The sequence below is a fragment of the Pyrgilauda ruficollis genome, unplaced genomic scaffold, assembly GCF_017590135.1.
Source record: "Pyrgilauda ruficollis isolate IOZ18807 unplaced genomic scaffold, ASM1759013v1 scaffold214, whole genome shotgun sequence".
Taxonomy (NCBI): Eukaryota; Metazoa; Chordata; class Aves; order Passeriformes; family Passeridae; genus Pyrgilauda; species Pyrgilauda ruficollis.
In genome coordinates this window covers 158,546-173,171 of record NW_024520762.1, presented here as the reverse complement: position 1 = coordinate 173,171, position 14,626 = coordinate 158,546, and the positions used below count along the sequence as shown (strand labels likewise).

The window sequence follows — 14,626 nt, the reverse complement described above, 5'->3', positions numbered from 1 at the left end:
CTCCTTCCCTCGGGCCCCACCTCCGGGTAGGGCGGGCGCTCGGCGCTCTCGGGAGGCCCCCCTGTGCTGAGGGAGCGTCTGGCGTTGAACACCTCTAACAGTGCTGCTGCCTTGGAAATGGAAACTTACGTGCTTATGGATAAATAAATAAATAAAATAGTGCTTTTCTAAGGAGCAAGGTTCTGGAAAATGCCGGGAGGAGGTGGTTTCGCAAAGCAAAAGCACTTGAAATTGTGTACCTATGCGTTCCCACACAAGCAAGAACCTAACAGAAAAGATAGAAATAAAGGAATAATAACAGCTTATCCTAATTGTTCGTATACAAATACTGTTGTGATTAGGAGATTGGGGTAGGTAGTCTATTCATCTCAGGAGTTTGAGAAACATTGGAATATGGTAATGAAAGCTATGACAAACTATATTAATGAGACTCATATTTTTTTAATTTTCATTTTTGTGTATTTGGGTGGGTTTTGTTCCTTAGACCAAAGAAGAAAGAATAGTTGTCCTGGAAACTGAAAATGCTGTTCTTCGTCTAAAACTTGCAGAGGTGACTGTTTATCTTTTTCAGAAAGAATTCTTGTGAAAATAGAAAAAAAACCACTGAAATATCTGCCTTCCTCTTTTCAGGTTTTGCCCTCTTTACCAGTTGGGGAAAATCTCTGAAGGGCTAAGGCTCAGCATCTCTTTCTTTTCAAAATCATGAATGGTAGCAGTAATGATAGGCTGATTAAGTAACTAGAAGTCAGCTTGAATTTCTATATTTGCTATAGTTTCTATATTTGCTATAGTTTTAAATCTAGAAAGCTGAACTGAGGGAGTGATTCTGGAAGCATTAAATGTGGAATATTTCTTTCTCCTTACAGGGAATATGTTTGTCTAAAAGACAATGGCAGATTTTTCAGGAATGCTTTTTAGGCACAATTGGGATGATGCTTTGAAAGGAACTGTTCACAGAGTACAGGAGAGACATTTCTTTAGGAGTAGACTTACCAGGGATGCCCTGCTGTGTGTGTTTTTAGTACTGGTACTGTTGCACATGAGCCTTATCACACAGCATACAGCAATAACTGGATGCCCTCATTGCCTTATATCCTTCTACAGAAGCATAAATTATTCCTACATCCTCACTGAAATAAGGAGAAGCCTGTGATAATGTTTGGGGCCTTCAAAGGGGGGGATTTCAGAGATTTAAAGAATTTTGAATATAGATGTAGGCTGCTAGAGCAGATCCAGCTGTCAGTATTAGTCAATATTAGGTGGTGGAAACTGTTGGCCAAGAGTTTCTAATCTGGGCTGAAACATTAACTGCTTGGGTGACCTCAGGGAAGCCATTTGCCCTCCCTGTGGGTTTGTTAACTCCTGTGGATAAAAGTGGGTTTAACATTTTTCAATGTCTAACTGGAAACAGGTGGTGTATCTGAAATGAGTTTTGCTAGGTATACGGAAGAACACTAATTTATTCTGAGGAAATGTTTTTATTGCCTTTGTTCCTCTTTACCATATTCATTGAAAGCCTTAAGTATGTCAGCTGATTATTTTTTATCCTCACAAGCACAAGAAATCAATTTTTCTAGTCAGTAAGGTATATCAGATATAGGAGGGAGTTGTCTGTGTATCAGAGAATGAAGTCTTGTTTTTGAAATAGAGCATTGCTTCATTTTATTGAAAAATCTGCTGGAAGAAATGGGCACCTGGAGATACACAAAGAGTGTGGGCAGTGTTACCACCATCAGTCAGAAACAACGTCAAATTAAATCCTTTGCCATTAACCTTGCACTAATGGTTCTTGCACTAATTCAGGAAGTTATTTAAATACACTTTAAAAATTTGCCTGTTCTTGGTTAATGTGCCCCAGCAATCTGAAAATGTGAGCTGAAGACTCTGTATTAAAAACATACTAATTGAAATTAGTATTATTTAAGGTTGTGCAATATTCCACCATATGTCTTCATATTCTACCAGCTATGCTGGTGAGAAAAGCTACTGCCCTTGACTGTCTATCCCTGATCCTTCAGATCTGCCAGTGGAGCTGCCTGAGTGATTGAGCTGTAACAAGTTCAGTCACAGGGACCAGGGTTAACAGAGGCCTCATTCTTAACTTGCTAATTGGATTCATTTTGTTTGGAGTGAGTTGAGAAGCTTTAGAGACAAACTTATGAGGATTGCCATAAATTAGGATTTGTAGTGTATTTGTCTATAGGTTGCCTCAGTCTTATTAAAATGTTATCTCCTCCTACAGACCTTCCCTTACTTCCTTGAGACAGTGATGAATTTCAGCACTTCTCCTGTGTTCTGCAGCCTGGTGTATTGTTATCCCAGCAGCATACTGGAGGATTTGTTACTGCACAGAGGCAGTCAGATTTCTAGGTAGTTCTCCTTTTGCCCTGCTTTTTCTGTTTGGAAGTCTGTTCATCTACCCGCATAGCCCTTGCTTTTACTAGCAGTCTTTGAGGTCTTGACCCTGCAGCCTTCTTTAGGTAAAGCCAAGTCTGCCAGAATGGATCTGATTGCAAAACTGAGAATTCACTTTGGAGAACACTATTAAATAGTTCTGTTTCACTTCTGCTTATAATAAAGCTGACTATAAAAATGTTTTAGTTCATTTTTTGCTTCTGTGCTCAAGCACAGGTTTGCAAGTGCTGGTCTGTGAACAACTCTGGTGAATGTTAAAACTATGTTAGTGGAGAGAACCCCAAAATCAAGGCAACGTTTGCAATAAAGATGAACTTGATAGATGAAGTGATGCAATGACAGTAGCATCGAACTTTCTGCTCTTATCTTAGTGTTGAGAAATGTGGAGGGTCAAGGGGAATCTGTGCAGATGGTGCAGATTAGGTGCTAAAAGGAGGTTTTAACTACCCTAAGCTTACTTAACAAGGCTTGAGTACTGCAATTGCTTATATACATATGCTTCTTTTCAGGAGACACTAATTCTGGTGCACTACTAGTGTGCATTTTTGTGAAGCTGTTTGTGAATATTGCATCTGAGTTACATGAGTCTTGAAAATCTTTACATTTTCAGAGTGTCTAAACACTGTATAGAATCAATCTCAATAGCTGGGACCTTAAAGCCTGTAACAATTAAAAAAACCAAACCTCTTCCTGCTATTTCTTCTGAGAACTTTTTGTAATAGTGCTAAGGTTGTACATTGTTGTACAGAGCTTCCACTTGCATGTGTAAGTAAAAGATTCATGCTTTGTGAAGGTGAAAAAGCCACAAGAAAATTTTGGTTTTGATAAGTGAAGTACTTTTTTTTTTTTTAAATACAATTGGTATATATCCTAACAGCTCCAGGATGTTGTCTTGTTTTTGCCAATATCTCCTGTAGTTAAACTGCAATTAAATGTTTCCTTTTTACCTATTATCAGATGATTGGAACTGAATCAAATCCATTGTGTGAGTAGATTTAGTTCTTTCATGTCTCTTATTGTACTCCTCTATGCTTTGCTAATTTAAATAACAGGGAATTACAATCACAGTGTGAATAAAATGTGGTGTGAATAAAGTAGGAAAAAAGTCAGTGCAAGAAACAAGTGCATTTCAAAAATAAAGAGGCAATTGATACTGGTTAATGAATGATAGATGTGAACAGGTGGCAGAGGAAAATAGCTGAATTTGCAGTTTATTTTAAGCACCAGGACTTCCAGAAAACTACAAAAATACATTTTTTAGCGTTATACAGATTCTTCTATATTGCAGAATTTCACAACAAGTCTCTACCGAGATGACTCTTGCATTCAAGCCTGTAAATATTTAAAGTTGCATTATTTCTATTTTCTTTTTAATTTCAACATCTCAAAAAATTCTCAAGTTGGCTGTAAAAATTGCTTTTGCATAATAGGTAATTTTAGACTGTTAGAAGGTATTCTTCTCCACAAACTTTAAAAATTGCTTTGGTTGCTGTGATCTCTGAAGGCCCAGAGTAGGGCTTTGTTGGCCCATCTTGGCACCGTTGCAACCCCACTGATTGTAGTGGTCTTGGTGTTGTCAGGGGGCACAAAGCTGGGGGCTGTGTGTTACCCATTACTTCAGGACTTCAGCAGTTAACACGTGTATGTTTGTCTTTGTTCTGTTTCACGTTCTTCCACGGTGCTTTCTGCATGAAATCTCGTTTCCAGAGACACTTAATGGGCTGTATAACCAGCCTTTTTCCCTAAGTGAAGGCACAGTTTTAACCCTTTAGATCCACATAAATAAGAGGGTTTAGGTACTGCAGAAGCATTTTAGTAATCTGGTGCTCAGGTTTATGACCCAAGAAAGTAGAATTTTTTTGATGCTGGCCTGTTACCATGAGGTGATTCTTCACATAACTCAGAAAAAAGGTAAAAGCAAAGAAATTAAGTATTGGCAACATCCTATGTAATCAGATAGATGAATTACAAATATTTATAGAGAAAAAGGGAACAGGATGCGATAGGAAACATGAGTGTTTTAAGTGATTTTTTGTGATCTTTTTTTGAATAGTATCAAGGGTTGGCTGGAAGAAGCACTAATGAAGTATTGCAGCTCTATGCTGCTCATGGCCAACAGATGAAATTTCAGAGGAGTTCTGTTTTAACCCAGCTGCATGGAGCAATAAAGGTAAAGGCATTTAGTAATAACGTAGATATAATCAATGCCCTAAACATTTACATGCTTATCAAATACAGTAAACCCCTGAAAATGGTGTGATATGAACCTGATCTGTGGCTTTACTGTATTCCCAACAGGGCTTACAGTGGGGTGTAACAATGATTTCGTAGTGAATTTGCTGTAATAGTCACCTGACAGGCTGGTAAAAGTGGATGGTCCTGAGCTCCAGGATCTTACATACAGGGTGCTGTTAATACCCGAGACAGGTGTTTTTGTAGACAAAACTTTACAGTTCCCCATCTGATTGTCATACAGACATCCCTAGAAACAGTAATTGTGATATACTTTAGCCAGGTAGGCAAATCCTTTGAAAAAGGCATTTGAGAGCTCTGCTGATTGCTAAGAGTTCTCTGGCAGATCTCACAAGAACTGTAGTTTGCTTATGCTCACTCAGGTTTTAATTTTGCATCAGAGAGACCGAAACTGTTCTCCTAGTGCCAGCACCATAATATTTGCCTTTGTCAAAGTACTTTGTGAAGTTACAAATATCAGCTTTTCTCAGGGCAGCAACGAATGCCTGCATAAAATGACGAAAAAGTATCTCAGGAAAAAAATCTGATTCTTAACAGACAGAAGGATGCAGCTTAACTGGAGCATTGTTGGACTAGATGATTGTTGTAAGTCTTTTCCAATGGAACTATACTGTTTTATTCTAATTATAGCAGTTGTGCTTTATAAATTTTGTGGTAGTATTTTACATTTTTGATTAGCTAGAATGGCAGAACTGCTTGTGATGCAATACCAGTGGACTGAGGTAGTAAACTATGAGATGTCAATGAATATTACTAGGGAGCAAAGCTCTCTAAATGAAAGTCTAGATGAACAGTCATCCTATACCCATAATAACAAAAAGATACTCCTTCCCATTTACACTGTATGGCTTTTGAGAGTGAGAAATGCAATGATTTTGTCCTGTTAGTTTATATTGCCTTTTTATCATTGAAACTAATTAATTAATTCAAGGTCAGTACCACAGTTAGAAAAATAAAATGTCACAGAACATGTAACACTTTGTAACATAGACTGACAATGAAATATCAGTGTTTCTGTGACACAAGGTATTGTTAAGTTCACCTTAGAGATGGTTTTACGTGTCCATTTCAGGACTTGGATGTCAAGAACCTTACTAATCCTAAAATCAGGTCAATTTGTTTTTATTTAAGTGGACTTGTAAGTGAATGTAGGCTGATCTTGCAAACATTTAAAAGACTCATCATGTATATTACACTGAATTACATAGGTAATACAAGTACTTTTCTGAACAACATCAGTTTCTGGTTTTTTTCAAAATACATCTGTTCTCATAGAAAATGCCTCAGCTGAATCCTAGCAAATACCTTCTGTTCAAAGTGTGGAAAATGAAAGTGAGGGATATATGGATCACAATTTTTCATTGCTAATTCTGGGTATGACTTAAAAGTCGACAGAACCCACACATGCGCACACACACTTTTGTCTGATGAAATAACAAGAGACTTGGTTATACTTGAAGCTGTGTTACAGTCAAAATAGGTATGATAAAATTATAAGGATCCATAAAATCTTGCTGAAAATTTTAGGAAATTACATTACTAAATGTTTTGCAGGATCCTTCCCTAAACATACTGAAAGATATTCTCTTGAAGGCTTCCTTCCATCAAGTAGAGGGTTCTTCTTGTCTGTGATGTCTCACCATAATAATTTTGGTTGTTATATTGATTCTTCTTAACTGCTGGTTCTGTGTCTTTATAACATATTTTTCTTCTTGCTGAGAAGAGACTTAAGCAAGACCTGAAGAGCCTTCATTCATTTGCTCTTGAGCTTTCAAAAGACTTTCAGCTTGAAAGCAAGACTTGTCTTTACCAAGTTCTGGCAGCAGTCCAGGGGATACAGCTGCAGAATGAAGCAATGCAAAGTAAGACCCATTGAACTTAGATTTCAAACATGTAACATCAACAATGTAATTGTCCAGTGTTACTAATGTTAAAAGGTTGAGTTTGATTTTTGAGACATGTGTCACTAAAATTGTAGCATTTGTTTCTTGTTTGACATTAAATCATGAAGGATTTCTGAAGGATTAGAAGTACAAATAAGTCTGCAGAGGTCATGACTGATAATTTGAATTTGTGTTTTGTGTGGATTACAGCTGCTATTAGATCGCTGCTGAGTTGGCTCAGCTGTAACATTTTTAAACTGAAGTTCTCAGGCTTATTATCATGGCTATTTTAGAAGAGCCAAATAAATAATGCATTGCTTTATAAAGCTGAAATTTGTCTGCTTTTGACTGTACCAAGAAAGGACTTGGCTTATTTCAGAGGTTTCTGAAAATGCTGCCTGAAATTAGGATAGACTTGATTTTTAATATTTCTGTGTATTTATTGAGAAAAAAATTACTTCAAAATCAAAATCCAGTTGCATCTGGTGGACTGTAGATACTAACAGCACATGGATTGCTGTTTGGGAATTCAGGCACTTCCTTGTTCATGTATACATAGAAAAGAGAACCAGTGCACTGGTACATCCCTGAGGATTAAGTGCATTGGTCCTACACCTGGATCCCATGGTGTGGAACTCTGCAGTTGCTTTCAATGTCCTTGATTCTGGTGAAGCTCCTGCCAGGCCTGAGAATCACATGACACATGCAATGCTTAAATTGTTTGATGTGTAGCAGCCTGGTGAACTACAAGAGATACACAAATTTACAATCAGAGGCCCTTTGTGATGCTCTGAAATCCATGTGGCACCATTTAAAATATATGGTTTTTTTCCTTGAATTATTTCATTTTGAGACTGATTTGGTTCTGATGGGACTCCTCATGTCAATAGCAACAAACAGCTCTCTTGGTGATGGGTGTTTACAGAACTGATTCCTGTATGTTAAGTACTAAGTTATAAATAAAATTTATTTGTTTACTGTATTATTCTTGTAGAGAAAATGCTCCTTCAAGGAAAAAATCCCAAAGTTGAAAATTAACTTTATCTGAAAAGTGAAGTTTTTTCTTATTGGAGCAGGGGTCTAAATGCACAGGTATGAGATTGAGTTTGGCACTTGAGCTGCTGTGGTGTAAATAAATAATAAGTATTCCTTCAGAGACCTGGCAGAATTGCATTGATGTTCTCAATTTGCATTTCCTGGTGCATTGTTCTTTGAAATCATAAGCAGGAGAAACTTCCCTAACTATAACAAAATTACCATCCACTTTGGTGGATGACTTTTGTTTTGAATTTGGCTGGTTTTCAGTTCTCTGTCAAGTGTTTTAGATGGAGATTCTGTTGTTAAAGTTAAATATGACCATTGGAATTGCCATCCTTAAATTACATGCAATCTTTTGTAGACAGAAAGCCCTTAAGTATATATTACCAGTTTAATTTTAAAACAGAGATTGGAAACAAGGGAGAAAATTACAGAAGAAGCATTTGAGTAGGTACATTTCAACGTTGTAGTTGACTGGCAAGAAGCATTAAGAACCCCCAGGAACTATGGGGACTGCTACACATCCATATCTCAGATGCGCTGTGGCTGTGCTAGGTTATGCTGCTCCTATTTTTCATGTTCCTGTTATGGAACTTTATGTTTGTGTAACTCTTTGTGAAACCACACACAGAACAGATCAGGGAGCTGAGCCAGGACAGAATTTGCTCAGAACGAAGGATTACTTTTAGACCTTTGTTTGACTGAGGAAGCAGTTGTGTGAGCACAGCAGAATGTCTGGTGCAGCACTGAAGAGGAGGGAATAAAAGGTCTGGGACTGTCGATTGAAGGAAGGAGACTGTAAAGGTTACAGTCCTGAATATGCTTGCAAGACATCACAACTGTTAGGCTGATGTTACTGTGATCATTTAAACAGAATGTAAACAGAGTAACATTTAAACAGAAAAATTGCTGGCATTCCCAGCTCCCAGGAAATTTCCATATCAATCAATGAAATGGGCGAAGAATGGGGAAAAGGGATGTCTGTAATGGCTGCATTCATGTGACTACTTCTCTTGCCTAATGAAGAGTGTGTCAGTAGTATTTGAAAACAGATGTACCCAATGTCTACCCCTAGGTTAAGGATGAAAATGTAACACCTGTATAGCTTGCATCTGATGCCAAGCAGAAAAGTAGGAAAATGTTAAATGAGTGTTTATATTTGTAACTGCATAACTCTACTTTCAGAAAAAAAAAAAAAAAATACAGGTTTAGAAATAATTTATGCATCAGGAAACTTTTTTTCTTTCAGGACTGGAATGATGGAAGTGTACCCTCAGCTTTACCTTACTGCTTGTTTCAGAGACTTAGGGAACTCAAAGTGTGTGTACACAAATACGTAAATGAAGATACTTATTGTGGAAGTTACTTAAATAATAAATGGAATATTACTTATATAATCAATGGACTCTAACCTTGTGTTTTAAAAATTACAGTATAATTAGGGGTCAGTGACGGTAAGTGGCCCTTCTGAAAATTTATGGTAACGTATTGCATGGGATTCTCCAAACCAAAGCATGCTTGTGTTACTCCACTGGATAGTCTTGCTGGATACAGAAGAAAGATTTTTCATAGTGAAACTCCTAGACATTGATTCCCCAGCTATTAACATTATGCTTCCCCTGCATGCATGCACTTGTTGAGGAACACTGTGAGCTGGAGGTGAGCAGCATGGGTATTAGAAAAAAGAATCTTAGAAATCTCTAGTGTACACACATGTCCCTTGAAATGATCTGATTTTTAGTCTATACCAAAGAGATTAAATTGTATGTGTGACCATACTGAGATACTAAGTCTGTTCCTTGCTCTGCAAGGTAGCACATACTGAGGCTGGTGGCCATCTGGCAAATTCAGCTCTCAGACCCTGGTTTTGACTTCTTGATACTCTAGATTTCTAAACTGCTCACTAGTTGCTGGGGATATTGATTTCCCACTGGGGTTCCTAAAAGCTTGCTTTTTACACAAGCTTACAGTCGCATAATGTGTCTTCTGGGCTGTATGTTTGTTTTAGGCCTGCTCAGTGTTAATATAATTGGGCTGAAATAAAACCGTTTGTGAAGTTAGAAGGTATTTATAATGATCCATACAAGTCTTTTCAGTTTGGTGAAAGAGACTCCCTAGGGTTCAAATGATCCATCTTTTCTATGAATTCCTCATGGAATGATGGACCTATCTTAAAGGGGAACCTTACAACTGTTGTAAAGGATTAGTAGCACTGTAAGGCTGAGGGTAAATGACAGGTTAACTTCTTGTCAAGTTAGCCCACATAAGTCTAATAAATGCAGATGTGGTATGAGCTTTGCAAGTGACAGCCCCATCTAGCAGCAGGCTGCTTCAAATGTAGGTTTCAGGCTTTGCTGGCAGATAACATCACTCTGATCAAATGACACATTTGAGCTGCCTTTAAATATCTTACATTACTGATTGCTTTTCAAGACTTCACATGTATAGTTGTGGTAATAATTTGTAGCTTCACATAGCAAGAACTACGATGGGATTTTTCATAGATGTCTAGTAAATCAGAAACCAAGCCTCCTAACTGAAATTTGGTGGAAGTTGACAAGGTTAGTGCTTGTATTTCGTGAGGTGCTACTGGACAACTTTTGTAAAGTCATGGAGTTTATATCTCTGAAACTGCTTTCTTCTAGTGTTTCAGATAAAAGCTTTTGATCTTGAGCAGTCTCTACAAGAGGTGACAGAGAGATACGAGAAAGAAAAGCAGAAGAGGAAGGCTCTACATAACAGCTTAATTGTAAGTATGTTTAATAATAGAACATGGACTTATTTTGTTGGAATTATTCCCATAATTTCCTCACCAATATAAATAAAGAATATACTTCACATGGATATATCACTTGCCCCAGCTGTCTATATATGATGTGTTTATTTGCTGAGGCACATTTGTCTTATAGTAAAGCAACTCCTTTCTTTTTACACACGATCTTCCAAATGCTCTCATGTGACCTGTTGCCATAAGGAATATCATCCATTTTGAATAGTGGACAAAAGTTGAGTTTCTTTATCCTCTTCTCTAAATTTTCAACTTCTGAAATTGTTTTGAAATTCTTAAAATTAAATAACTTGATACTGCAAAGTAGTCTTTTTTTTTCCAAATATCTCAAGTTGTATCCTGCTCAGCCATTAGTGATGGTTCATTTGGGATTAAATTTTTCCTGTTTGTGCTTTAAATTCACTCTTTCTCCCCCTCTGAATCAGGACCTGATTTTTAGAAACACAAGCCTCCTTCAAACAATTTTTAAAAAGTTTTTTTACCTGGGACAATGAACCTCTTTGTTAAAAAGTACTTACCTTCTAAATTTTGCCTTGTGTTGCAGTTTACTGAAAGGATATTCCCCAGAGCAATGGGGCATTAATACCAGTGGTCAATAGTCCTCACAGGCCAGCTGTGTTCAGTCATACAAAATGAGAAGAACTGATCACCAACAAAATGGAGGTGATAAACAGGTCTAAAATGTCCTACAGTAAAAAATCAGCTACTGGCTTTTAATCACGTAGGAACACAGTGGAGAGGAAAATATACAACATATTTTATATTCCACATCTTCCTCAGGACTGGTGGAAGAGAAATGGAGTGTGTAATGTCTGTTAAGTTAATACAAGTATCTGGAAAAGCTCACATAAGGAGGAAGGAGAAAAAGGAAGGGAAGGGAATAATGGCTCAGAGGTTTTTATTTTTGTCCATGTGACCTAGAGAAGGCTATACAATTCCAATGCTCTAAAGAGCTCATACTTCCTCAAGTACTTTGTCCTACCTTACTAAGACAAATTATATTGATTCTATTTTCTTCCCCACAGAGTCTAGGGCTATGATGTGGTAAGCACTGGCTTTCTTACACATGCTCATATCTGTGACAAATTTCAGTGTATTTATCCTCTCCAGTAACTTGTGTTAAATACAGATCAATATTCTTATCCCAGGAACTTAGAGGAAATATCAGAGTCCACTGCAGGATTCGACCATTGCTTCCTTTTGATGATGGTGCTGGACATTCACAAGACAGGTAAACTGTTTTGATTCTGTCAGAGCCTATCTGACTCATAATTCAAATACAGAGAAAACAGTAGTTATGTTTATATCAGAACAACGGTATCCTTGATTTTTCTGGTTTTATGTGTGTGGGGAGACAATGATGGTATCATAAAAACTAATTGCTGTTTTCTTTTTCCTGCTAAATTGGCTCTAGCCAATCTTATCCCCCTGCCTAAAAATAAGTCCATCTCAATAGAAAGCCATAGTTGTTCTGCCAAGCCAGGATTATCCTTGGCTTTGCAGAAGTAACACAGCTGCAATCAGTTTAGAGTGTATTCACTATCCTATACAAATTCTGGGATGCAGTAATGTGAGAGCTGCCAAAAGTCGTGGGTAGAGACACACACTCAGCATTACAATTGTTTTGTAATGCTATAGAATACATTGGCTGTCACCACAAACACTGGTAATTCTACTTCAGTCTAATTTGGCTCTACATCCCTAATTTATAAAACGTTTACTGTAACTGATGTGTCAAAACATTCTAATATCCTAAAGGAAAAGAGGGACTAGATGCAAGTATCTGCTTAACAGGCTGAATTCTCCATAGATGACTAACACGAAAGAAAATAGGGATTGAAATGTATTCAAAGAAAGAAAGCAAGAAGGGGAAAACTAGGTGGATGGCTAGAAACCAGTAACATTATAATTTGCTTTATCAGTAAATAGCTGATTTTGGGCTTTCTTTTCCTTTCACTGCCTGGTATTTCTAAAAGACTACATTCAGTGTTTTAAAGTTTATTAATTTTTGGCAAATCTTAAAAAATATATACATTGTTTTAATTAAAGCAATGTCAAAAATAACAGGCAAGATATTTCAAGAAGCCTGAAGTTGAAACTTGCATTAACTTGTGCTTGGTACACCTGGGAAGGAACCCACTCAGTTTTTTTGGTGCAGTATGAAATAGTGCAATCAGGTGCTGACTTGCAGTGTAAAACAGGATGAACTGGGCCAAACAAATAACTGTCATGGGTAAATTTCTAAATGTATCAAAAAGTAATTTAAATACAACTTATCTGTAAAACTGTGGACTGATTCTCCAAAAACTTGCACGCATAAATAGATTTATACACCTTAGTAATCCCAGTCAATGTTTGGACTAATCATGGATTCAAGATCAAGGACAAATACCTGAAAAGAGGGTGTTTTTCACTTTCATTTTCTAAAGTGAAAGCCTCTTGTTACAAGCTCATGAAACAACCACAAAATAACAGAATTTCTTGCCATGTGCATTCATCCTAATTTGGTTTGTTCTAAATGTCTTTTCTAAAGCAGATAATTTTGCTTGATTGCACTTAAATTTTGCTTGACTGCATTTTAATGTGATCTTTACTCAAAATTAGCTGTGGTGTTAGTATGTACATAGGGTACAATAATACTGGCAATTCTGAAAGGTACTCTTCAGACAGTGTGTAGTTCACAGACACTTTAAACATCGTTTTTTCTCAGCTAAGTGGAACACTTATGGTTTGAAAGGTACCTCTTCTTCCCCTACTGATGCTTTTTTCTTCCTTTACAGGCAAATAAACTTTTCAGAAAAAGTGGCATATGCAGCTGATGATGTGAGTATTTGATGGTGGAATTCAACAGCACATTCATAGATACTAGAAGAAACAAAAGGGGCATGAGAATCATGAGTTTAAAAAAACCAAAACAACAAGGCCAGGTGGTGCTCAGATTTGATTACTCATGGGTGCAATAGCAGGTGGTGTGTGCTATTTTCATCCTGACTCTTTGTAGTGGTAATAGCTTGGAGCTTCTGCTGGGGCAGCCATCCTTTAACCGGAGGTTGAATGTCTGCAACAGTCATACTGCTGCTAACTTCCTGTTGTCCGTCCCTTTGAGCCACTTGTATGTGCTGCAGCTATTTCTAAAATTATGTCAGGTTTTTTCATATTTTACTATTGCAATACAGCTAATGCATTGGGACAGAAATCTGATGAACCACAGCAGCCTATGTGGTGCTGCAGTCAAGCATGTTAAAGTATCCTGGCTTAGATCCATTAGAGGAAGAATGGTCATTGAGATTGCAAATCCAAATGGCATTCCAGCATTAACTGAGGCCATTACCAAGATATAAAATTTAAAAAGGCACAGTAGTGTGAGCTAAGGTCAATGTATTAACTTGGGTTTTAATTTTCATAGCTGCCATAGTTCTTAGTTGGCTGCTCTCTGTTACTTACATGGTTATGAGCCAAATTCTCTTTTATAGTGTAGTGCCTGAAATATTGCTGAAGTGACCTACAGTATGTTATGCATTTAAATCTCCCAAATTATACTTTCATTAGGCAGATCTCACTTGTATAATATGGATAAGTATATATATATATATATATCTGTATCTATATCTATATGTCTGCAATTAGGTAACTAATGGAACTCATAAAGAGATGAAGAAAGTAAATATATCAGGACATAAAAACCAGGGACCTGTAATGGTAGACATAGTATTCTGGTTATCCTGACACATTTATTGTACTATAAAATACTGCAGCCATTTTTGACCTGTTAAATTTTATTGTGTAAGGATGAAATTAGGCATATTTAGGAATATTTAGGTTTTGGATTATTTAATATAGATATGTGGTGTATTACAGTATTGATATGTTTACAGGCAAGGCAGTATTGGCTTACTTATGCCAATTTATGAGTTTTAGTTTGTATGAAAGAGTGACCTTCAATACGATAATCTTATATGAAATATATCATAAGATATATCTTATCTTATGAAATATTTCAGGAATATAAATATAAGCATGGGATTGAGAAATGAAATTTGCAAAATGCTAACTTCCTGGTTTTGGAAAACACAACATAGACTCCAAGTGTTTTATTGGTTTGTCTGGACATTTACTGAGTTAAAATACTTGCCAGTTTTAATCATGCACCTGAAGTCTTTGTTAGTTTCTTCATATGAATTTATCTTTCTTTAAGAAAAAAAAAATGTTGCAAGAATCCTTCTTACAAAAAGCAGTCGATTTAGACTAA

At 36.8% G+C, this 14,626-nt stretch overlaps 1 protein-coding gene across 1 annotated transcript in view; it reads left to right on the top strand.

The window, feature by feature from the left end:
* KIF25 (kinesin family member 25) overlaps positions 1-14,626 on the top strand; it is a 41,748-nt gene that overhangs the window by 315 nt on the left and 26,807 nt on the right. The window contains exons 2-7 of the mRNA XM_041468189.1: positions 485-550; positions 4,469-4,585; positions 6,392-6,530; positions 10,235-10,338; positions 11,526-11,608; positions 13,158-13,200. Coding sequence (XP_041324123.1) covers positions 485-550; positions 4,469-4,585; positions 6,392-6,530; positions 10,235-10,338; positions 11,526-11,608; positions 13,158-13,200 — 552 coding nt within the window. The remainder of the gene's footprint in view (positions 1-484; positions 551-4,468; positions 4,586-6,391; positions 6,531-10,234; positions 10,339-11,525; positions 11,609-13,157; positions 13,201-14,626) is intronic.